The sequence below is a fragment of the Mauremys reevesii genome, linkage group 1 (genome assembly GCF_016161935.1).
Source record: "Mauremys reevesii isolate NIE-2019 linkage group 1, ASM1616193v1, whole genome shotgun sequence".
NCBI classification, from domain to species: Eukaryota; Metazoa; Chordata; order Testudines; family Geoemydidae; genus Mauremys; species Mauremys reevesii.
Window position 1 is genome coordinate 238,554,297 of NC_052623.1, and position 26,478 is coordinate 238,580,774.

Consider the following 26,478-nt stretch of genomic DNA (forward strand, 5'->3'; position numbering starts at 1 on the left):
GGGACATCCTATATCTTTATCAGAACCTTCTAAAATGCTTTTGCCTGTGGGTTGCCTCGTGTGTGTTCAATAGGTAATGATCATTCAGACCCAAAGCTATGTAAGGAACTATGTACCCATCCTGTCCCTTGGTTTTTTCCAGTAACTGTTACATCTGTTTGAAACCTCTGTAGCTTCTTTCTGCAGATTTCAGATGGCTATGTTTTTCTTTAATTATTTCTAGTTTTATGGTCGTTCTCAATGAAGTTAATATATTTAGCAGTTGACTTTTGTAAATTGGTACTGTTGCAAAATTAAATCCTCCTTTTCCTGGAGCCAAGGGCGCCCTCCTTTAAAAACCCATTGGGAGTTCCCCAGGTTGTTTGTAGCCTACGGGGGTCATCCAAAGTTCAAATTATCACTTACATAGGGCTTGTCTTTGCTGCAGTGTAGCTCAAGATATATCTCAAATGTTATTCCTAACCCAATTCCCATCCACACACAAAATCTCTAGCTCAAGGTAAGTGGTGCTTTAAACTCAGGCTTGCTGACCCATCAGGGTATGTTTACGCTGCACCTAGAAACAAACCTCCCAGTGTGGATAGGTAGACTGAAACTACTGGAGCTTGAGTTGGCACACTAAAAATAGCAGTATAAATGTTGTGGGTTGGGCTCTCAAGTCCACTTGACTCCCTGAGTCTGAGCTCAAGAGGGTACCGCAAGTTGCTGCTGGAGCTGTGATGTCAGCAGTGCTATTTTTAGTGTGCTAGCTCAGACACCACTAACATAGGTCTACCCTGGCTGGGAGGCTTACTACTGGCTGCAATATAAACATACCCTCAGAGAGTATTGGTTGTGAAGTTCGTATAATGCTGAGGCTTGAGCTAGTAATGCATTGGGGATGCAGCTACAGGCTACAAGCTTGAGTTAGCACAACTTGTTAGATGCCAATCCAATCACTCTGTGAAGCGCAGGTATTATGCCACAGTATGGCAGCTCTGACTTGAACTATGTTAGCTTGAACTATGTAGCTCGACCTAACTGTTTTAGTGAAGATAGACTCACAGTATTGTCACTTTGTTTCCAAACTTATCATGATCTTAGAATGGATCTTCGCTCTCAAGGGGTTTAGGGCGCATTCTACTAGATTTAAGTCAACTACCATATTTTATCTCAGAAACATCCCTGTAATAGATAACAGAGCTGCTATCTGGAGCTCTGTCCATAACTAAGAAGCATTAACCTCTATATATGACTTCTAGTTTTGTTAATGGATTTGAAAGACTCATTATATTTTTATTTAGTTATGTCCTCGTCAGGGCCAGTATTACTGCTTGCCAATCTTCAAGTGTGGGTCTGTGAAGACAATACTTAATGAAGGAAAACAGGCTACCCATCTGTGAATGAGGTTCTTTGCATGATTGCCTTCACAGATCTGTAGGACCCATGCTGTGTTTCTACTTCTGTGGAGTCTAGGTAATGGAAGGATTGGAGGGACAGGGCTGAGGCTTTGGGCCTAAGAGCTTGAAACAGTGAGGAAGCATACATGTGACCCTCATGGCCAGAACCCTCTAGAAAATTCTGGTAAAAAATGTGGGGTGCACATGTATGCCCCAAATATGTGGATCTCTGGCAATCTTGTCTCACTCCTGTTATAGGCAAGTCTGATTTTTTTTCCCTTAAAAATGCTTACTCTTTGATTTGTAACCTCTAGGTGGCAGTGCATACAAAATTTAGAGAAGCATGAATATACTTTAACTTACCCTGGGCTCCAAACAATATCTCTGCTGTGTTTAATTAAAAAAAAATGGAAACATTCAATAGGACTTTATAAAATAGCTAGAATGTAAATGTTGCTTTCAACTCACAAAAGTTTTGATGAAAAACCTGTACTCTTTTCTAAATGTAGTGCATCATTTAAAACCCTGTGTACAAGATTTCTAGGGTTTTAATCTTTTCTCTCCTTCCGCTGTTTTTGTGATATGTCCTCTGCAATAGAGTGGATAAGTGGACTTATTCAGAACCATCAACATGCTATTTATTTTAACCAGAAGCAGATCTGAAGGTTTGATATTGTTAAAATATCCTTGATAAACTGTGGTCTTCAGCTCAGTCCTTAAAATATTGGTTAGTTGGTTGGTCTTTTAAAAATTTAAGTCTAGTAGAAGTTTCAAATTGAACTTGGCATGACCAGTTTCAGTTGCCCTATAATAGAGCCTGCAGTAAATGGGGGAATTAATAAGAACTTAATATACTTGCCCAAAAGATATGCTCTGGTTTGAAGACATGTATTTTTCTTATTTTCTTGATTTCATTAATGCTTTCACAGAGGTGTAACAGTAAGTCTATTTTATTTATAATTGTAAAAGTCAAAATGCATGTTTTTAGAAGTGAAAGTTTTCTCAGCATATAAAAACATGCACGGCTTCAGAATGGATAATTCCAAGAAAAGCTCCTTTCAGTTACGTTTACTTCTAATGCAGTTTTTTTATTTCTATTGCTATATATCCATTTGCCCAACTATCATAACTGCTTTAATTTCCATTGACTGTTATTTATACACCTTTTTTATGTCTTCCATTGTAGAACACTTTATTCAGTGAATAGTAGACTTAAAGGAGTACATGAAGGCTTAAGAAGCTTGCTTTCCTTTACAGACCACTTTCAATTTAGTGATTTTTGGTCTATTTTTTTCAGATTTACTATTGTGCATATTGACTTTTCTGGGATATGTATGTCCATATACAGTTTTAAAGAGTTAAATTTAAATGTTAAGATGTTAAGGTAAGGTTGACTCTTCAGTTTTAGCTAACGTGCTTGTGGAGAGAAAATGACAGTAATCAAATGTTTAAGATTATATTTTCTCTCTGAGGCCTGGTCTACACTGGGGGGGGGTGTCGAACTAAGGTACGCAACTACCTTAGTTCGAAGTACTCACCCGTCCAGACGCCGCGGGATCGAAGTCCGCGGCTCCCCCGTCGACTCCGCCACCGCCGTTCGCGGTGGTGGAGTTCCGGAGTCGACGGGAGCGCATTCGGAGTTCGAACTATTAGACGCGATAGTTCGAACTCTGAGAAGTCGAACTCTACGCGTTGACCCGGCAGGTAAGTGTAGACCTACCCTGAGAGAGGTATGTAAATATCTCACTGTTAGAACTAGTAGGATTTATATATTCATTGAGAAAATATACTTCATAGCCTTAAGATTTCATTCTGTAATTTTCTTGTCACAATCATAATTTTAAATGTAGTTTGACATTTTCACTCTCTACTATTTGAAGAAATATATCCATCTTTTTAAGATTATAAATCATATAAAGACCAGACCTTTTCCCCCTTGTGTTTTTGGGTGATGTAGTGTAACTGCATATTCATGGATATGTACATTTATGACTTTAAAATGTACATGGTAAGGAGTTCATTATTACTGTAGCTAGCCACATTGCCATAGGAATAAAATTTCCCAGCTGTACCTTAATAATTTTTAAGGGGGCCACTAATATGTTTAAAAAGTATTTTTGAATATGCATTTATTTTAAGTACACCTTTGTTACAAGATTTTAAATGTTACCTTCGTGGCTGAGGCAATATATTGCATACTTCTGCATTTTGGCACTCTTTAACAACACTGTATTGCTTTAGGGAATGTCCTAATCAACTAATTATGGTTTATTTAAATCAGCAGTAAGGGGTTAAATTGGATACATAACATGGAGTATTGTAATGGCTTGTTAGCATTCTTTTGTATCAGACTGGCTGATATGCATTTATAGTGAAATCCTTTTGAAACTGAAAACTCTTAATGTGCATGTACAGTATCTAACCCTCAGGGCTTGGCTACATTTACAAATTTGCAGCGCTGCAGCAGGGTGTGAAAACATACTCTCTCCAGCGCTGCAAATTGCGGCGCTGCAAAGCGCCAGTGTGGTCAAAGCGCCAGCCGCGCTCCCAGCGCTGTACGTTATTCCCCACAGGGAGGTGGAGTACAGACAGCGCTGGGAGAGCTTTCTCCCAGCGCTGGCGCTTTGACTACACTTAGCGCTTCAAAGCGCTGCCGCGGCAGCGCTTTGAAGTGTAAGTGTAGCCAAAGCCTCAGACTGAAATATCTGATTAAAACTTTGTAATTCATTTCCATTCTAAGATCTTCTGTGGAGGGTTTGTCTTAGCTGTTTTTCATTATAAACTTCTAAGCATTAGGATTTAAAACAAAGGCTGATCACATTCTAACTACCGATGGTATAACAGTACTTGCTATCCTGCTACTTCAATGATATAATCCAAAAATATTGAGGCAGCATGGTTATATGTAGAAATGAGAGATCCAGAAGACAGAACCAAGCAAAGGGATCAGCATTTTGAAGATGGCTTTTAAACATATAGTGGAGAGACAGTACTCTTTTAAAAATTCTGTGTATGTGCCAGTTACCAAGCAGTCATGTCAGAATACATCATCACAAAAGTGACACTAGATAGTTGAGGAGATCTATTGATTCTGAGCCCTGAATTGAATTTAGTTGGACTAAAATTTCATCAGCGTATGAAAAATTTATATTTTTCACCCATAATACCCAGATTTTCAAAAGAATGGTTGTCTGTCTGTCTTTGTGGGTGACGTTTACACTGGTGTTTTACATGTGAAGTTGATTTGTGGTTGTGAATCAGATAGAGAGGCTGGTACTCTAATTGACACCTATAAATCATTTTGTGGGTACAAAAATACAAGACAGAAATTTTTGAAACTTTATCCTTAGTTCAAATACCTTTGTTCTGGAAAAAAATAAAAAAAAGTTTAATTTTAAAAGTTCTACTTGATTTACATGTATATTAAAACAAGTTTGTATAAATGTAATCTTGCATGTATTAGGATGTTCATATAAACTCAGTGCACTTGCTTGAATCCCACTTCACATGCTTAAGTAGAAATATGTACTCACTTCCCCAGTCACATAATCCCTCTGTGCAGGAAATGCAAAAAGTACATTAAGATAACCTTATCGTTGAGATTTTACATGCAAAAGTTTGGACTCCTGGGACAATTATTACAGCAACCCTAACTTTCATATGTTGCTCATGTTAGAGGGTTAGTCAGTAGCAAATACTGTTGTTAAGGAAGCACAATTGTTCCCATTACAACACCCTTTTCTGCAGCCCAGCATCTCCCACAATTACTGACATCTGGGCTGCTCTCCTCTCTGCTGCTCACAGAGGCAAATCAGAGTTTCAGAGCTGCATGAACTAGCCATGCCCCCTCAGTTCCTGCCTACTGCACATTTCTCTGCCTCTGTGGCACCATAGCATGCGGATGGCGGTTTTTAGAGCTCCTGCCTTCACATCTGCCTGAGGGGAACTATTTTTGTCAAAATTTATGGCAGTGTTGAGCAATGATGCTCTTCCCTTCAGGCCAGTTTTTTTAGCTGGGTATTGGAACCCCCTGTCGTCTCAGCTGCAGTGCCTCCCTACTGGCTCCTTTTGACTTCCAGGTATGCCAGAGCAGCCTAAAAAGCACCAAATGACATCCAAGTGGTGCTCCATCAGTAAGTCTGCCCTTCCAGGCTCAGCAGATGGTGAGTTGTGCCCAGTGTTATAGGCTACCTCTATGTCCTGGGGCTCTGGGTTGCACAGGCATGTAGGATCCCATACCCTCTGGAGCAACTGTGACTCCGATGTGGGAAAAATGGATTAGGAGACTAGGGGGACAGGCTTCAAGGATGATAAGGGGGACCCCAGTCAGCTGACTTAGAGAGTAAAGTCCCAAGGGGCCTCTGGAGAACAGAAAGGGCAGACTTACAGGGTCACAAATCCTCTCCTTCACAAGTCCTAAAATGGGTCCTGAGTGCCCTGGTAAAAGAAGTAGGGCTTGTAAAAACATCCCCTTCCCAATTCAGCCAGAAGGGGTCTGGAAGCTGTTCCCCTCACGGGGCAATGGGACCCAGCACGGGAGGACTTGGAAAGAGATCTCCCGAGAGCATTTAGGGCTCTCAGCAAGGCTTGCTGCAAAAGGCCTCACCGAAGCTGCAATGGAGCTTGTATGCTCTCTAAAGAAGCTAAAAAAGCTAAAAAATCAAAGAAAGCAAAAACAGGTAACAAAAAGTGTAGAAGATCTAGGAGCTGTGAGTCTACTGACTCCTCATCCTTCACAGAGAATGGTGAATTGTCAGGCTCTGACTCAAGTCAGGATCGGGGAAAGACTCAGTAAAGGTTTTTTTCCTCCTGAGAAATTCAAGGCCATGTGCAGCAAGGTTGTATCCACTATTCAGATTCAGTCTTAAAAAAAATCTGGAGAGTAAACCTCTGAGCAAATTTCTTCCCTCTAAATCCTCCCCTGAAGCTGCAATTTCCCTACACTCCTTCAAGGATATAGTCAGGGATGAATGGGATAATGAGATTAACTGAAATTCTCTTTGCTTCTATAGGATTCATATACCAAAAGTCCCAATTACTTAGATACCAAAGGTTGATGCTGACTTGGCATCCCTGGCTAAAGGTATGTTTATCCCCTCAGAAGGGGAGTTGTATTTTAAGGATTCCCACAGATATAAACTCTGGCCTTCATTTTTCTAACAGAGACTGATCACATTCTTAACTACAGATAGCATAACCAACTACTTTAAAGACTTTGAGGCCTCCTCGGCTTCTTTCAGGGCATCCTTAGCAGCGGCTTGATTTGCAAGGGCATCTCTCTACTGTCTGGAGGATTTCAGAGCCCTCAAGGATAGATATCACCCTGACTTCAGCTCTGTTTTAACTAAAGTTTTCCCAACAACCACATTCATTGCTGACACATCAATGGAGGCAAAGAGATTCTCAGCCAAAGCTATGACCTCAAACTTGGTGACCAGGTTCCATCTATAGCTCCGTCACTGGAAGGTGGATAGCTATGCAAAGCAGGTGCCGTGCTCTGCCAAATTCATGGGAGCCCTGACTTTTTGAGAGAAGCTAGACAAGATAGTGGCGGCAGTGCTGCAAGATCTAAAGAATACCTTCCATGCCTTTAAAAGAAAGGACAGACTGGCCTTCATCCTCTCATAAATAGCAGCGAAGAGACAGCAGGTTCTCCAAAGGAAAGCTGTGGAACTGTGGCTCAGTTGGAAAGACCTTAGGGAATCCTGTCACTCCCGGAGCCTCTTTATGACAAAGACCACGTAGGTCTCTGCCTGAAGCTGAAGATTGGAGGCAGGATTTCCAATATCCTGGAGGTATGGGTTGCTTCAATCATGGACCAGTCGGTCATGTAGATAGTGAGTCAGGGATACTCCCAAGTCACGGGCTCCACTCCATATGTTTTTCATCCAGTCTGCCATATCTCCCTTTAAAGAATGGTCTAATCCAGAATGAGATTTCTGTCCTGGATATGGGAGAAAGAGAGTGTTCCCTCGGAAGAAAGATTCTCAAGGTTCTTGATAATTCAGAAGCATACAGAGGGAATCTGAGCATTCTACAGCTCAAAGGGCTCAACAGGTTGATGAAGAAACCAGTGTTTCAGATGGAGACCCTAGCCTGTTTGGTATCTTAGAGCAGCTCACTTGGCCTGCCAGGCTTTCCTGTCTTATCTGAGGGGCAGGATGGTTCAGATCCTGATGGACAACCGCACTGCCATGTTCTGTATCAGCAAGCAATTTGACCTCTTTTTCCCAAGTGGGACTTGTACTGAGAGCCCTGACAGACCATCTCTTCAAACCACTTACATCAGTGTCATAATTTTATTTGTCCATAAAAACTTGTCTTCTGAAAGTCAACATGTCTGCCAGGCGAGTGTCAGAGCTGGCAGTGCTCTCTATGCAGTAACCTTACTGCATGTGTCATGAGGACTAAGTGGTGCTCAGAACTCCGGAATCGTTTATTCTGAAGGTGAACTCTTCTTTCCAAGCTTCCCAAAGGGTGCTTCTACATTCATTCTGTCCAAGGACGCAGCATCCCACCTAGGAGAGGTGGCAGTCCTTAGATATCAGAAGGGCTCTGAAAATTTACCTCAAATGTAAAGAGTCCACAAGGAGATCCAGGTACCCTGTTTGTATCCTTCCATCTGAAATGCCAAAGACTCGGAGCCTCCAAGTCCTCTTTTGCTAGGTGAAATAGACTATGTGTTGTGGAAGCATACAGGGCATCAGAGATTCTGGTTCCATAAGGGGTCAGGCACACGCCACATGATCTCTGGCAACTTCATGGGCAGAAAGAGCCACCTGGTCGAATGCTATCACATTTATGAAGCGCTACAAGGTAGATTTCCTATCCTCTGCAGAGGCATACTTTTGGCAGGAAGGTTCTGCACACGGTGGCCTGGAAATGATTTTGCCCTTTGAATAAGTATTATAGATGGGGAAGGGTACCATTTTCTTATTTCGGATCTTTTCTGTAACCCTCCCTACATCTGTTTGCTGCTCACTACTTCCCAGACTTCAAGAATTGTGGGAGACCCTGAGAGAGAAATTTTCTATTCTGCAGCTGATAATTTCCTTTCTGCTAGCATTGTCTCCCATAGTTCTACCCACTCTGGCTGGCTTATGAGTCGAGTCAAATATTAAGTGGAATAATTATCGGGCAATTGTTATCTCTGGAATATTTGTTTTTAATGATATTATGCAGATGTTACGGCTTGGGAATAATTCTATAAAGCAGCTGCAGGGGGACATGGCCACATGGCTCCAATACTGATTCGCCTCCATGAGCTGCATAGAGAGAAGAGTAGCCAAGATGTTGAGAATTGTGGGAGATGCTGCTAGCAGAAAGGAAATTATCTGTAATTTTTTTTTCCATTTTACTTGTAACGTCCTGAAAAATTCCTTCATTAGGGCTGAAATTTTTTCTAATTGGTCTGCCTAAAACTGAGTTTGTTGATCAGGACACAGTGGCGAATGAAAAACACACACAGGGATAGCTTACTTATTAACTGTTAACTTATTAACTTAACACTGTCCATGCACCCTCTCTCTCTCATATCAGGCATTTGACTGGATCCAGAGTGGAGTTACAGGGCTCTCACCATGTAACCAATAACTTGTGGTAGATCCTCTTCTAGGACTCAGCTCACTTCTGAATCCTGTTGCCACCTCCCTCCCCCATTCCTCCCATGCCAGGATAGAGAGAACCAAAAGGGACTTCAGTTTGAGAAGACTTTGTGTCTCCCCATCTCCTTGCGGCAAAAGGTCCATCAGACATATCCCATTCTCATTTACTTCTTTCATTTTAGCCTTTATCCGTATTGGACACAGCCTGCAAGTTTTGATGAACTAAACACTTCTGTATTACCTCCTAATATTTAAATTTTTATTCTTATTCCTTTTAACCTAAACTGTATCTCCACAATTCTTTGAGAGGGACAAAAAACGTTCTAGATTTTGTCAATTTACCCTCTCGGGGGATTTTTTTTCCTTGATCCTAAAAACAGGTGATCATTTGGACACACAGCATCCTGAAAACACAACTAGATATATACCTCAAAGGGAGGGAGGGTGGGGCAGCAAACACAGCAAGATGGCTCCTGGTTGCCTGGGAAGGCTTTAAATGGGGGAGGGCAGTGATGAGAGCCAATTAGCCCCCTTAATTGCTTCCAGCTGGCCAATGGGAGGCAGAGAAGCCTCTGTCCCAAATACACTCCCACATGCAGTTTGAGGCGCAAGGAGTGGCAAAGCTACAGTCTGGATGTGAGCTCTCCCCCTTCCTGGTTCAACCAGGGCCGCCCATCTATGATATGAGAGGAGCAATTTTTTTCCTTTTTATGTAGAGGAAAAATTTTTCACCTATTTCAGTGGATAAAGAATACTTTGTGGCTACACTTTTTTAGACTGTGTTCAAACGCTGATATATTTGGATGCTTGAAACTTGGCATGCAAACACTCCTTAATGAGGAGTAGAGTATATGGTACATTTTTGGGGCAGGGGAACGTATGGGTTGACTTAAGAGAGGAAAATTGTATATCAAATTTTCACAATACAACAATCTAAAGCAGTGGTTTTCAAACTTTTTTTCTGGTGACCCAGTTGAAGAAAATTATTGATGCCTGCAACCCAATGGGCAGAGAGTTGGAGTGCGGGGGTGAGGACTGCAGGGTGGGGCCGGGAATGAGGGGTTTCAGGTGCAGGAAGGGGCTCTGGGTTTGGAGAGGGGCTCAGGGTTGGGGCGCGGGCTTACCTCGCACAGCTCCCAGTCAGTGGTGCAATGGAGGTGCTAAGGGAGGCTTCCTGCCTGTCCTGGCATTGTGGACCGCGCTGTGCCCTGGAAGTGGCCAGTAGTAGGTCTGGCTCCTAGGCGGAGGCGTGCAAGCAGCTCTGCGTGGCTCTCGCCCACAGGCACCATCCCCCCAGCTCCCATTGGCCAATGGGAGTTCAGAGCTGGTACTTGGGGCGGGGGCAGTGCGTGGAGTCCTTTGGCCCCTCCGTCTAAGAGCCGGACTTGCTGCTGGCTGCTTCCGGGGCGCAGTGCGGTGTTGGAACAGGTAGGGACTAGCCTGCCTTAGCCAGGCAGCACCACCAGTGAGACTTTTAACAGCCCAGTTGGTGGTGCTGACCAGAGCCGCCACAATCCAGTGCCTTACATTTCACAACCCAGTACTGGGTCAGGACCCGCAGTTTGAAAACCACTGGTCTAAAGGTGTGCAATTCGAAACAGACCACAATTGCATACTTTCTGAGCTGTACATCTATGTTTAAACACAGATTGAGGCACTGGCTGTTCATGCTGACCCTTCTGTCCCCTGGCTTTCTTCTCTAGCCACCTTATCTATCCAAAAATAGTTTGTTTGTCATAATTGTAAAAACTGAATGCATTAATACTGAGCACTTAACTTTTGCATTTCCTGACTTATTTTAAGGTTCCTACAGCAGTATTAATTTGGCCATTTGATCTCTCTTGTCAAATGGAGTTTTCTGTTGCTTTCCTACTGATGTTACTGGATTGGAAACTAAAAGTTAAGAATTAATTTACATTTATTACACATCTGTGTATTTTTGTTTTAGTGTATCATCTTTACGATTGGCCTACAAGGATCTTGAAATTCAAATGAAAGAAGAAAAGTTAAATATAGCTGGTAAAAAGAAAACTGAGGTAGACAGACTTGGCATGGGATTTGGCAGCAACAGAAGGTATGTGAAATTCTATGAACTGTATTAAAATGCTTTTATATAGCCCTATAAATTTATCCTTGACTTTATGCATGTTTTGATGAGGGAAATATAATTAATATCACAGGGATTAGAAAAGAAATAGAAAATGCATAATTGACCAGGAGCTATTTTTAAATCTTTTGCCAAAGAATCTGGTATTTGCCATTCTTGGAAGCCGGATACTGGACTTTATGGCCTTTTGGTATGGTAAATCCTATATTATGTACAGTGCATCTCAATATTAGACAAAACAGTCAGCTAACTGAAGTTTGACTTTGTTCCCAAAGGTTATTGTATCATGCCTCTCCACCAAATTTCTTCTCAAGTTAGCTGACTATCAGGGAGCTAGCTGGTATGTTTTTACGGAGCTCCAAGTCCTGTAAGCTTAGAACACAGCTCCTGTTTAGAGCTCCAAGTCATTAAAAAAGCAGGCTTAGCAAGCTTTAAAATCAGAGAAGATGGCCCGCATGTTCTCAAGCTTGTTTGACAGTGTTAGAAAATATACAATGCAGACTTCAAAGCTTCCCCCTCTGTCCCCAAACCTTAATTATTCATAGCTTTTGGATGTCATATATAGGTAAGCTTTCTGATTTGTACACATTTTAAAATATTTTACAATTCAAAAGTATGTTTTTTGGATGTTACCTGAGATCTTCAGAAAATCAGGGTTGCAATTTCCTTGAGTTCAGAGTTGTACTTAGTGGTCTCTTTACAAGTTAATGTTTTATTTATTTATTTATTGGTACAGTGGCATTTCCCATTCAGTAATCTCAGACATGCAAATGATAGAACAAGAAACACCCACAACTGCAAAACCAAGAAAAAAATACAATGATGAAGATGATTCATATTTTTCTTCCCCTAGTTCAAGGTAGTGTATTAAAATTTTTGTTTTGATGTAGTAAAAATATTGATATAAAATACAAGACAAGGCAGCATGGCACACAACTCTGCATCTGTTATGGTTTAGAGTGAACCAATTTGAATGGAAAATTTGCAAAATAGTTGATTTTAATATCTCAGTGACAAACATTTATCAATAATACCTGCTTTTATTTTTGAACCTTTTTACTGTTTTAATAAATGAAGTATCAGAGGGGTAGCCGTGTTAGTCTGGATCTGTAAAAGCAGCAAAGAGTCTTGTGGCACCTTATAGACTAACAGACGTTTTGGAGCATTCAAACGACGAAGTGGGTATTCACCCACGAAAGCTCATGCTCCAAAACGTCTGTTAGTCTATAAGGTGCCACAAGACTCTTTGCTGCTTTTAATAAATGAAGAGTTTTGGGCGGGAAGGTGGGAACCATTTAGATTTCTTTCTGCTGATTTGGTGCTGCATTCTTTTTGTTCTGTTTGTTTTTTTCTCCTCATCTATTTTAAATTGGGCCTGCCGATGGGTCTATTTTATATGTTGCATTATTTCTTAATTTGTGTGTGTTTGTTTGCAAAGCCAATTGACACATGAAGGGGATAGGAAAATCTGATTTGTTACCATTTTGGTCCAGTGGGTTCTGCATCATGTTAGCTTATTCTCTTTCTTCACTTATTAGTCCTCTTAGCATGTGTAAACTAACTCTCAAACCTAACAATAGGCTTCATATTAAAGTCTGACACTAGAATGCTGAGTTTGATTGGAATAAATCTAATTATACATCTCTGTTGTCAAACATGGAAAACTTACAAATATTTCAGATGTATCGCTTTCATATATTGGTAAGCTTTCTGAATTGTACACATTTAAAAATATTTTACCATTCAAAAGTATGTTAAAAAACAAAAACAAAGGAAAAATGTTAAATATGTAAAGTATTACATTTTCGTTCAAAGCGTATATTTATGCATGATAGATATTGCTATCACTGGAGGAAAAAAGAACAAGTCCTAAAGGCCTTAATTGCTATGAAACAGTTGTTCATAGATTGAGTAGGAGCAGATGGTGCTTTTATAAATTTGAAGTATTGGGTTGCTGCCAAAGAAACAGAAAAAAATAGGCTTTGAAAAATTGTACCTAGTTACCTGCAGAATGTCAAATTAAAACACAAAGACTTTAATGTCACTACTTTGTAACGTAATCACTAGTGGTAGAAATGCAGGCATGGTACCAAATACACGGGCAACAATGCTGTAAAATAAAACATGACCCATTTGAATGCTTCTATTTGTCCCATGAAAAGAGCTCTTATTGCTCTCAAATTATTCATTAGTTCCCTGGCAGTCAAATTATGAATTATGGAAGAGTTTTTTATATCTTTGTTCAATAATTAGAAGATAAATCATGACCTAGCTGTTTGTTTTCGTAGTAGTCATGGTAATAGCAGAATTTAATTGAAACTGGTTTACAAACTCTCCACTTCAAAAAGAATATAGGCAGTCAGTTAGATCTTGTGGTTTCTACCACAGTAAAGCTCCTTAATTTTTAGCCATAGCTATGAAAGAGAGGAAGGTTATTTTAATGTTGTCTTAATATATACATCAGAAGACAAAATAATTTAGCTGGAGATCAGACCGACAATACATATCTGTAATATAAGGGTAAAATCCTTTCAAAAATTGTGTCTTCAAAAAAGAAACAAATCTAAACAGTTGAAAGTCTAGAAATTTAAGTTAAGGTACCAAACAACATGGGAATTCTCTTAGTCTTTTGTGTTACATTTATTTAATATTTGGCATTCATTGGGAGTTGAGGAGCAGAACACTTCGCATAGTTGTGAAGCTCCACAGGGCAGGAGAACAAGGCTGCAAGGAAATGGGACTTAGGAACTCTATGTCAACCTTGGCTCCTCACTCCCAAGCCAGTCTCTGAGTCTGCTTCTCTGTTCTCTCTAAATATTGTTGTTGCTGCCCCTCACCGCTTCCCATTGTTCCTTGCACCCTATCCTTTCCAGGCCTCTAAAAGCTACAGAATTGTCTGATGGCCTCAGTAGGTAAGGAGGAATGATGGACTTGATGCAGCCTCTACTGTTGTCCACTACAGTTCTTTCAGTTATATGCCTCCCCCTATACTGGGGGAGCAGGATAGTAGGATGCATACAACTCAGAAGCTGATGTGGTAAATAAGAAGGGCTGCAAGATACTCTGATACTAAGCCTGTGGAGCTTGGAGCTCTGCTGTCACTCTGGACTGGTGGTGGATGAAAACATAAGAGTTTTGTAGAAGTGTCATAGATTAGGAGAAGTGGGAGTAAGCTACTTGTTGTGCTGCTGAGGATTGCTGCCTTCCTGCAATTTACTTCATATATGATACCACATTGTAAATCCTAAATGCTAGTCCAGCGTTTCTCAAATGCAGCCACCAGTGGATTTTTTTGCATCCACGACAGCCTCCAAAGCATGGGTGGAGATTGGGGACAGGGCAAAGCAGCGCCCCCTCCCTGCAGTGCCTAGCTGTTGCTCCTGAATAGCTGTTACTGAGGGCGGTGAGATGCGCTGTTTGATGTTTGTGCTAGCGGTGAAGCAGGGGTCCGCACCTTGTACCATGCAGCCTCCTTGGGGGTTCTGGGCAGCACCTTTGGAGACGTGGGGCCAGTGTGCGTGGCACCAGAGGTGACTCTTGTCAGTGGAGGCATATTCTCCCCTGGGCAGCTCCCCCACTCCCACCCCACTGGGACACAGAGAACTTGGGTCTCTGCAGGCCCACCTTCCCCGGAGAGTGCTCTTGCTGAAGGGCTGCGGGAGGCAAGGGCAGAGAGATGGGTTTGTGAGAATCACCACCAGCAAGAATTGGCTCCTTACAGTTCTGATCCATGTTTAGCAATGGTAATTTATACCAGCAGGGAATCTGCTCTATGGTTTAGTTTTTAACAGTTCCTAAAACACCTAACTGATACTCTAATCTCTGCCCTGCAAAATACCCATTATTTTAAGTTTTTCAGAATTGGGTGTCAGTGTGGATCCCACTGTAGATGTGTGTGTGCACACAAGAGAGATTTGGGGTGGTTGTTGTTGTTGTTGTTTTTTAATAGCAGTATCTGTTGGGGACATGCATGTGCCCTGTATCTCCTTGTGCTCCTGTAGAAGGGTGTAAATGGTAGGGTGGTTGCAATCCTACCTCAGTTCCCTCTTACCCGGTGTGACAGCAAGATAGCACCTGATGAGTGTCCGACCTGCTAGTTCTTAGCTCAGGCTAAATTCCTGCACATCTTCAAGAAAACCTTCAGAACTACTTTTGGTCTTCTACATCGACTGCCATGAACTTTTCATCCATCTGAACTGAACTCTGCAGTCAAATAATCTGTAGGCCACTCCTTGCAGACAGACTCCCTGTATAGGGCTTCTTAAACCTTCAGGCTTTAAGCTCTGTTCATCCTTCACAAACATGTAAATCGGAAGGTGAGACTAAAGCTCCATCGTTTGGAACAGTCCATACAGGTCTCATCAGACCCTGAGGAGACAAGCTTCAAAGTTCTGCTAGCAGATCAAGCCAGTTTCATCCGGTGCCCTGTCAAGCAGACAAGTGACCCTAAAGCCTACCACAGAGAAGACAGCACTGAGTAAAGACTTGGCCCTGAGGGGGCCTGCTATGAACACAGAGGCAGAGACTGCAAGTAGAGCTCAGTGTCTTCCCATAAGGATAGGCACTTTAAAGCCTCCGAAGATAAATCCACCAAGTCATGGATGGTTTTGAGGCTTGAGGAGAAAGAACAGCATATCGTGCAGCACAATCCTCCAGCTCTGATGATGCAACCTTCTACATCAATACTTACTGGAGAGGATCCGCATAGATGAGAACTAAGACTGACATTGATACAGAGACTCATACTGGTACAGATTTTGTTACCGAGAACACCATATACCTCAGTGCCACCCATGGAGGAGGTCTACTCCCACCTCATCATCTCCAGGGCATGTATTCACCCTGTCTTCCAGTGGAGAGCCCTTTCTCCTGTGGTCAGTGGTTTCAATTTATTTTATAGGGTTCAGCATCCACCAGCTCATCAGGAATGGCATTAACCTGTCCAGTACTTAGCAAGCTAGCCAGCCATATTCCTGTTACATGCCACCGAGGCCCTATTGGGGGTACTTGGACCCACCATTTCAGGCATCCAGAAATTGGTCTCCACCAGATTTGAGGAAGAGGTCATTCTCATCAGCGTCCCTGGCCAGACTACCTATGCCAGAATATCAGGGAGAGCCAGATTCAAGGATGAAGCAGCACCAGCACTCTGTATCACTGCCAAAGGATCCTTTGTCTTCATCACATGATAAGGCAGTATTCTTAGCATTGGTACCATCACCGGATGACTTTAAAGCATTCCAGGAGCTCTTTGTGAGGATTGCTGACATTCTAGAAATTGAGATGTCTGTCATATTTGAGAAATCCCAGAAACTATTTGACATATTGTCAGCTTCTTGTCCAGCCAGAATTGCTTTCCCTATAATGAAGGACCTGGCCAAGGTCATGTGGCAGACACTGCTCAAGATAAAGCCCACTGGGAAACAAGTTAAGAAGAGGTACCAGGTACCTCCCACAGAGTTTAAATTTTTCTATTCTCTTCCCAGTCTTGGCTCTTTAATCACGTTGGTGGTATAAGCAGAGTATCCCCGAAGGACAAGGGCTACAAGGCATGACCTTGTACTCCTGTGCTTGCATATAGCAGCACGTGGCTAATTGTGGGGTGGGAGGGTCTTAGAGCCTGGGCTCCAGCCCAAGCCCAGAGGTCTACATTGCAATTAAACAGCCCCACAGCCTGAGCTGAAGAGATCTGGCACAGGCCAGCCGCGGGTGTCTAATTGCAGTTTAGACATACCCTTAGTGGCCAAGATCACCATACAGATGGTAATGGATGCTTCTGATGCCACAGGCACATCTGGATGCCAAGTATTGGACTGCAACACTTCAATCTCTATTTGATACAGCTGAAACTACTTACTCCCACTGTCCTGGGAAGACACTGCTGCCAGTCACCTTCAGTGGTATCCACACTGACCACATAGTGAAAGAAGAAAGAACAGTTCTTCTTTGAGTGATTGCTCATATCCATTCCAGTTAGGTGTGCGCGTGCCGCGTGCACGTTCGTCGGAAGATTTTTACCCTAGCAACCCCAGTGGGTCGGCTGAGCGCCCCCTGGAGTGGCGCCATAACGGCACCAGATATATACCTCAGCTGACCCACCCGACCCTCAGTTCCTTCTTACCGCCCGTGTCGGTCGTTGGAACAGTGGAGTGCAGCTCGCCCGACCTCCGCTTCCCTAGCTTCCTCATAGTTCTTCTCTTGTGAAATTGTACATAGTTATTATCTTAGTTTTAGTTTTTTCTTGTTTTATTAGTTTCCATCAGTTTTAGAGTTATATTAGTTAGCGGGTTAGGGGATTAGCCCCTTCCCGCGCCCGGGACCGGAGCGCATGCCCGGCTCCCCGGGTTTCAAGCCGTGCTCGGCCTGCCGCAGGCCTATGCCTACAGGAGATCCACATAGCTCCTGTTTAAAGTGCCTGGGAGAGTCGCACTTATCTTCTAAGTGCCCAATTTGCAAGGCTTTCAAGACGCGCACCAAGAGGGAGAGAGACATCAGGCTCAAACAGCTCCTCATGGAGGCAGCCTTAACCCGTCCAGCTTCGGCACCGTCCACCGTTCCTTCAGACTCTCGCAGTACCTCCTCGGCACCGGGCCACTCTTCTCTGCCCAAACCGAGAGCACCATCGGCATCGAAATCGACCCCGAGACGCTCTCTCTCACCAAAGGCGAAAAAAGCGAAGGCCGCTGCCACCTCGGCACCGCCCGCTTTGAGGCTGCAGAGTGCGCCCCGACCGGACCGCCCGGCACCGAAGCCTGCTGCGGCACCGACAGCTCCGGCACTGGCAATTCTGCCAGTACCGTCGACTCCGGCCCCACAGAGGCCGTCGAGTCCGGATCCTGTGTCCTCCCCGGCACTGGCCGTGGTAGAGCTCACATTGCCATCAACTCCTGAGACCTTCACAGCGGCAAAGGACCTCATTGCTTTAACGGACCCGGCAGTGCCTCCGCCCCCGGCGCCGCCGGTGCGGGCACCCCGTTCTATCGGCAAGCCGGCACTGCTCAAACCGCCTCCCGGCACTGAGTCTGACCGGCACCGCTCCCGCTCCAGGTTTCACGAGCGTTCCCGGTCCCGCCGCAGATCTCATTCTCGGCGTCGATCTCAACGCTGCTCGCAGTCCCGGCACCGCTCTGCCACGCGGCGCCGATCAGACTTGCGGCACCAGTCCTTCTCCCGCTCTCCGACTCGTCACTCGCGGCACCGATCCAGATCCCGGTGCCGATACGGACGCCGTGCCTCTCGAAGCCATTCTCGTCACCGAGAGAGGAGATCACGGTTGACCTCCCGGCACCGTGCTGGTCGTAGATCCCGCTCTTGCTCTCGATGCTACACTGCCTCCCGGCACTGGTCACCGGAGCGGAGGGGAACAAGATCAGTCGGCACCTCGGCGCAGGGCTTCTCCGCTCCTCCATGGCCCTCCAGGCACGCGTCGGCATCATCACAGGCCGACAGCTATTATGTGGACGAGCATGACCCTCAGGTGCCCTCAGGAATCTTCCAGGAGGCCCAATACACAGACCAAGACCCTCGTCAATGGGGTTTTTGGACTCCTTGGGCTTACCACCAGGCCCAAGGTGCTCCTCTGCCTACCACCTGCACAGTACCATCAGAAGCGCGCATCCCAGAGGCTACTATAAGCCGCCCCCAAGCTCAGACGGACGTACCACCACCCCTTCAGCCTGCTCAGCAGCCTCTCAACCAGGAACCTTCCCAGGACCCAGAGGCTGGGCAGGACACCATCATCCCGGGGGTATCTTCTTCCTCCTCCCTGGATGAAGCAGTAGCAGGGTCTTCGTCCTCAGGGACCCCTCAGATTGATTTGAGGGCACACCAGGATCTCCTTCGGAGGGTGGCGTTACTCATGGACCTCCAAGCAGAGGAGGTGTCGGAGGTGGACGACCCGGTGGTCACCATTTTGTCAGCAGACGCCCCAACCAGGGTGGCCCTGCCATTCATTAAGACTATTCAAGCAAATACTGACAGCCTTTGGCAAGCACCGGCCTCTATTACTCTCACAGCCAAAGGGGTGGAACGCAAGTATATGGTTCCCTCTAAGGGATATGAGTATTTGTATGTCCACCCTCCCCCCTCGTCGTTAGTGGTCCAATCCGTCAACGACAGGGAGCGCCACGGTCAGCAAGCCCCGGCTCCTAAGTCTAAAGACGCAAGACGAATGGACTTGCTGGGTCGCAAGGTCTACTCTGCGGGTGCCCTACAGCTACGAGTGGCTAACCAGCAGGCCTTATTGAGCCGCTACGGTCATGACACATGGGCTGAGGTGGAAAAGTATAAAGAACTGCTTCCTCAAGACTTGCGCCAAGAATTCGCAGCCTTCATAGAGGAAGGTAAAAAGGTGGCTCGTATATCGTTACAAGCCTCCTTGGATGCTGCCGATTCAGGAGCCCGAACTCTAGCCTCCGGCATTACCATGCGACGCATCTTTGGCTGCAGAGTTCTAATCTTCCCCCTGAATTACAGTATACTATCCAGGACCTTCCCTTTGACGGCAAGGGATTGTTCTCCGAAAAGACGGACTCCAGGCTCCAAAGCCTGAAGGATAATAGGGTTATTATCTGCACATTGGGGATGCACACTCCTGTGACCCAGAGACGTCCGTTCTGTCCCCAGCTTAACCGGCCTTACTTTATGCCCCGGTACAGGCAAGACTCCGGTCGACGTCGCAGTCGAGGGGGACGTAGACGACAGTCTGGTCCACAACCGTCCCAAGGTCGGGCCCCGCCTAAGCCACCGGCGGGGCCGAAGTCGTCATTTTGAATATGCGCCCAGGGACGGCCTACCAGCTCTTATCCAGGATCCTTTCCCTCCTTTTTCCAACCACCTTTCCTACTTCCTCCCGGCGTGGTCCCGGCTGACCTCCGATGCCTGGGTCCTCCGCACAGTGGAACATGGATATCACCTCCAATTCGTTTCACCCCCACCTTCCCATCCTCCTTCCTGGTCCCTCTTCAGGGACCCCTCTCACGAGCAACTCCTCTTACAAGAAGTGCAGACGCTCCTCGCTATCGGAGCGATAGAGGAGGTTCCAGAGAGGGAAAGAGGCAAGGGGTTTTATTCCCGTTATTTCTTGATCCCCAAGTCCAAAGGGGGCCTCCGGCCCATCCTAGACCTGCGAGACCTCAACAAATACATGCTAAAGTTGAAGTTCCGCATGGTCTCCTTGGGAACCATCATTCCTACCCTGGATCCTGGAAACTGGTATGCCGCCCTCGATATGAAGGACGCTTATTTTCACATCGCCATCTCTCCACCGCACAGGCGCTTTCTACGATTTACGCTCAATCACCTTCACTTCCAGTTTGCGGTCCTCCCCTTTGGCCTATCCACGGCCCTGAGGGTATTTACGAAGTGCATGGCCGTCGGCGCCGCCCACCTCCGTCGGCGCGGCATCTGCGTTTTTCCCTACCTAGACGACTGGCTCATCGGGGGAATTCGCGGACCCAAGTACAGCAGCATGTAGCAGTGATCAGAGACTTGTTCACGCGCCTGGGCCTGGTACTCAATGTGGAGAAGTCCATCTTAATACCCACCCAGAGGCTGGACTTCATCGGAGTGACCCTGGACTCTTCTCTAGCCAGGGTCTACCTTCCTCAGCTTCGATTCCAGGCCCTCACACAGATCATTCAGGGGCTTCAGACCTCTCGCATGACCTCGGCCCATACTTGCCTCCGCCTCCTGGGTCACATGGCTTGCACCTACGTAACCAAGCATGCCAGGCTCCGCCTTCGCCCCCTCCAGCTGTGGCTCAACTCGGTGTATCACCCACACAGAGACCCTCTGGACGCCCTGCTCACCGTTCCAACGAGCATCCTTCGCTCCCTGGACTGGTTGCTGACCCCATCCCAAGTGTGTGCAGGGGTCCCATTCCATCCGCCTCAGCCTTCACTTTCCCTGACGACGGACGCCTCGTCCCTCGGATGGGGGGCTCACGTCGGCCACCTTCGTACGCAGGGCCTCTGGTCATTGCAGGAGTTGAAGCTGCACATCAACGTCAGGGAGCTACGCGCAGTGCGCCTCGTGTGCCAGACGTTCCAGAGTCAACTCAGCGGCCGTTGTGTCTCACTCTTTACGGACAACACAACGGCCATGTATTATATCAACAAACAAGGGGGAACTCGCTCTTCCCCACTCTGCCACGAGACAATACAACTGTGGGAGTTCTGCATAGCCCACTCAATAGACCTAGTGGCGTTTTTCCTCCCAGGCGTGAACAACACCTTAGCAGATCGCCTAAGCAGATCTTTTCTCTGCCACGAATGGTCGCTGAGACCGGACGTCGCCCATACAATTTTCCAACAGTGGGGGTTTCCCCAGATAGACCTGTTCGCATCTCGAGCGAACCGGAAATGCCAGGACTTTTGCTCCTTTCAAGGCCTGTCACCGGGGTCCCTGTCGGACGCTTTTCTCCTTCCATGGACTCATCAGCTACTCTACGCATTTCCCCCGTTCCCCCTAGTCCACAGAGTCCTCCTGAATCTCCGACAAGACAGAGCACATCTCATCTTGATTGCGCCAGCGTGGCCCAGGCAGCACTGGTACTCCACGCTGCTCCGTTTTTCCATAACCAGCCCAATTCCTCTGCCGCTTCACCCGGATCTTATAACCCAAGATCACGGCACTCTCCGTCACCCAGACCTGACGGCCCTCCACCTCACGGCGTGGCTCCTGCGTGGCTAGATGAGTCGGAATTGCGCTGCTCTGCTCCTGTGCAGCATGTCTTGTTGAGCAGCAGAAAGCCTTCCACTCGCTCTATCTACCTAGCCAAATGGAAGCGCTTCGCTTGCTGGGCTCAGGCGCGCAACGCTGGCCCTTCGGAGCTCCCTATCCCAGTTCTCCTAGACTACCTCTGGTCCCTGAAACAGCAAGGCCTAGCATTGTCCTCTCTAAAGGTACACTTAGCTGCCATATCCGCTTTCCACCCAGGAGAGGGTGGATATACGGTTTTCTCTCATCCATTGACTGCTAGATTCCGAAAGGCTCTTGAGCGTCTCTACCCTCAAGTATGTCACCCGACTCCTACCTGGGACCTAAACCTGGTCCTCAACAGGCTCATGTCTCCACCTTTTGAGCCGTTGGCCACCTGCTCGCTGTTGTACCTGTCCTGGAAGACGGTCTTTTTGGTAGCCATCACATTGGCTAGGTGGGTCTCTGAGCTCCGAGCGCTCTCGGTGGACCCGCCCTATACTGTCTTTCATAAGGACAAGGTACAGCTGCGACCGCATCCAGCGTTCCTCCCAAAAGTGGTATCAGCTTTCCACAACAATCAAGATATCTTCCTCCCGGTTTTCTTTCCAAAGCCGCATGTATCCTCACGCGAGCAACAGCTTCACTCTCTCGATGTTCGTAGGGCGCTGGCTTTCTATATAGATCGGACAAGACCGTTCCACAAATCCCCTCAACTGTTCGTTGCAGTTGCCAACTGGATGCAAGGTTTTCCTGTTTCATCGCAGCGCATCTCCTCGTGGCTGACAGCGTGCATACGCACCTGTTATGACTTAGCTCATGTTCCCTTGGGCCATCTCACCGCCCACTCTACCAGAGCCCAGGCTTCATCCACCGCCTTTCTGGCGCACGTGCCAATACAAGAAATATGCCGTGCGGCAACCTGGTCATCGGTTCATACCTTCACCTCTCACTATGCTCTGGTCCAGCAATCTCGAGATGATGCAGCCTTTGGCTCCGCGGTCCTACATTCCGCCACATCTCTCTCCGACCCCACCGCCTAGGTAAGGCTTGGGAATCACCTAACTGGAATGGATATGAGCAATCACTCAAAGAAGAAAAAACGGTTACTTACCTTTGTAACTGTTGTTCTTCGAGATGTGTTGCTCATATCCATTCCACACCCTCCCTCCTTCCCCACTATCGGAGTAGCTGGCAAGAAGGAACTGAGGGTTGGGTGGGTCGGCTGAGGTATATATCTGGTGCCGTTATGGCGCCACTCCAGGAGGCGCTCAGCCGACCCACTGGGGTTGCTAGGGTAAAAATCTTCCGACGAATGTGCACGCGGCACGCGCACACCTAACTGGAATGGATATGGGCAACACATCTCGAAGAACAACAGTTACAAAGGTAAGTAACCGTTTTTTACTTACCCTACAGTAGTTGTCATTCTTTGACATGTTGTAGTCAGTGTGGATCTCACAACTCACTCTCTGCCTCTGATTTTTAGAGTCCTCAACAGCAAAAGCTTTGAATTTCAAGAGAACTGAGGGAGGGTTGCTGCTGCTCCACCCTTCTTATCCTTTCATGGTACAGGACACACATGTAGACCTGATGGACACTGCTCTTCAAACTCCATTCCTCCCTTAACCTCTCTCTCCCTCAAAACCCCCTTTCCCACTCTGATCTTAAGCGTGAGCACCTACGATGGGATCCGCAGAGATTACATCTCAAAGAATCACAGTTACTATAGAGCAAGTAATCGTTCTTTTCATATCATACCAGTATTTACATATACATTTCACACATATAAGTAATAATTTTGCAGAACCTTCTTAGATGAAGATGTATTCTCCCATAAGGAGAAATACTGACAAAACATATTTAGCTTAAGTTTCAAAACCATTTGTAGCAGTTTTGCCTAGTTTAATCTGATAGCTTTTGCAGGCATTAGTAATTGCGGAATAGCTGGAGTGCTTTGAGTTAGTTAAATAAAATTGAAATAAGACATTTTATTCAATACTTTCCTTCTTTTTTCATTCAGGTACTTTGATTCTGCAGAGTTGAGGAGCAGCACTTTTTCTAAATGGGAAGACAATACAGATTCCTTTTGGAAGAAAGAGAACAGTAACAGAGACACTGACACATTTCTGACTTCAAAAATTACAGACTATGCAGACAGGTATACAGAGATAACTTGTACTAACTTCAGTACAAAGAGCTAAACCTACTCATCTAATTTATGAGAGTAGTCCTGATGACTTAAATGGTACTGCCTGTGAGACTAAGACTAGCAGAATTTGACCAAAACTTTGATCATTAGTAATGAGGTTTCCTTACATATGTAGCAAGAGTTTCTTCTGTTTTCCTGTGTAACTTTTTGTCATTTATTACTACTTATTACATGTTGACTATTTATTAAGTGTTCAGCATTGTACAAGACACAGTCATTCCCCAAAGAGTTTATAATTCAAAAGACATGCACAGAAAAGAAGATTGCAATGTAAGAGGAAGTAAACCTACATTGTTTCTATATTTTTAGTTATTCTGATCCTGCCCATTTTTCTTCGTAGACCTTCTGCCTCCAACTTTATTTAAGTTGGATGCTAAATGAATTAAATAGTGATGCACTTGTACAATTGGGACTAAAATTTATTTAATATATTTACAAGTAACAGATTTGTTTGTTTTTTTTTAAATTGGTCTAAAATAAGTATTTATTGTTTTCCACAGGGAAATATTTTCAGTTTTATAGTCAATGACAATTGTAGTCTGCAGCCTTCTTTTTCACTTTTGATTTTAAGTTTATTTAAAAGTTAATTTTGCACATATTCATTTGACACCATCCAACCTGCATATTAAATGAATAGCCATTCTTAGAAAATAACAGCATGTGATTGTGTAACTAAGGACTGTAGCAAAATGCAATCTTAACCCTGACATTTTCTGACTTTAGAGTGTTTATTTGTGAAACATTGACATTCTTTTAATGTTATATTTTGTAGAGAATTCTGAATATATTTAGTTGTCAGTGAGATGTGGAAGGTAATGATGGTTCAAAGGATTATGAACTGCTGTATTACCACTAGGCTAAGCCTGCTGTAAACAGTCTCTATTTTGAACATTATTTTTTACATCTTCACTTTGGGCAGAGTTTAACATAAATGTGGGTTACAATGTAACTTTTGTAGAATTAATCTAATCCTTGTTGACACCAGTTTTGCTTGCTTTTTAATAAATCTCTCTCTTGAATTAATTCTTCTAATTCAAACCAACAGAACTCATTCAGTTCAAGTTATAGTCAAGTAGTATTTACCCATCTACTTATAAAATTATCACTGAAATATTATGTTTCTGCCATTATATCATTTTTTAAAGAAAAGTTCTTTATATTTCTTGTTGTCCTTGTTTCATATTGACTTGCATTTAAAAAAATATATAAAAACTAGGTACATTTTTTGTTTTAGTTAAAAAGAGATAATATTGCTTTCAGCTCAATCATGTTATACTGGATAGAATTTTTTAAAAATTTCATTAATGCTTTAGGCCTACATCTCGTCGTAAACCTGAATACGAGCCACCTTTAAGCACAGATGAGGCACAAAAAAAATTTGGCAATGTCAAAGCTATTTCATCAGATATGTATTTTGGAAAGCAAGACCATGCTGATGTAAGTACAAACGTTTCTATGCAAAATAAACATATTTTTTGATGCTCAAATATTGTGTGATGACTTTAGAAAATTGTGTTACAGTTACTAATAAGGGGCAGGGTAGGTAGCTCGGATTGGCTAATGGTCAGAGAGTAGGTTGCCTTGGGAGTTTGCAGAGACATATGGATTTTTATCTGTGTTCTACAGGTAAAAGTCTCTGTAGTCCCTTACTAGGCACCCGAGCAAATGAGCAAGACATGTCAATATACTGTTAGTGACGTTTTATTTTTAATTCTTTTCTAGTATGAAGCTAGGGCTCGTCTAGAGAGACTTTCTGCAAGTTCCTCCATAAGTTCAGCCGACTTGTTTGAAGAGCAAAAGAAGCAACCAGCAGGTACTAAAGGAAGGCAATGAGAAAAACTAAAACTCCATTGTATAAATGTACTAAGAGTATTAGTTTTCAGTTGCACTGTGTCAGAAATCTAGCTCTCCCAGTTCCCCACAAGATGAAGTATATAAACTGCATTCTGTGCTTAGCATTTATTACAACAATTAACTCTCAAAACTAGAGGGGCAAATTTAATTATAAAAATACAAGGAAACTCACAATTAAGATTTTCATAACCTTCCTGAAGGCAAGTAACTTAATATTATTTGAAGCTGATTTTATGCCATGTGTCTATGCAAAAGATAGGCTATGACTTGTAAAGGTAAAGTCTTTTATCAATGGGAAATGATAATCTGTACAAAATAAGATTAGGAAGTCAAGTGGTTCAATATTTTCTTATATATCAGGTAGGTTTATATGGCACATAAGTCATACTAAATAGATTTTAATCTTTACATTTGGTAAAAGTCAAAATCATTATTGAGGGAGTAATTGATTCAGGAAGACGCAGAACACTTAGATAGAGTAGTTACTAGATTTGAAATTCTTCTTCCTTAAATGCCTTAGGGCATATGTGTGTTTAACAAATACTTACTACTAGGCAATATTACTTGCCTAGTAGTAAGCTTGCTACTGTGATTTTTCTGCCTGGGACACTCACAGTCAGCAAC

At 44.4% G+C, this 26,478-nt stretch overlaps 1 protein-coding gene across 2 annotated transcripts in view; it reads left to right on the forward strand.

Annotated features, from left to right (window-relative positions):
- Positions 1 to 26,478, forward strand: part of ARFGAP3 (ADP ribosylation factor GTPase activating protein 3) — a 77,044-nt gene that overhangs the window by 42,740 nt on the left and 7,826 nt on the right. For both annotated transcript variants that reach the window (XM_039542180.1, XM_039542175.1), the window contains 5 exons: positions 10,932 to 11,057; positions 11,827 to 11,949; positions 23,812 to 23,949; positions 25,314 to 25,437; positions 25,723 to 25,813. In XM_039542180.1, coding sequence (XP_039398114.1) covers positions 10,932 to 11,057; positions 11,827 to 11,949; positions 23,812 to 23,949; positions 25,314 to 25,437; positions 25,723 to 25,813 — 602 coding nt within the window. The remainder of the gene's footprint in view (positions 1 to 10,931; positions 11,058 to 11,826; positions 11,950 to 23,811; positions 23,950 to 25,313; positions 25,438 to 25,722; positions 25,814 to 26,478) is intronic.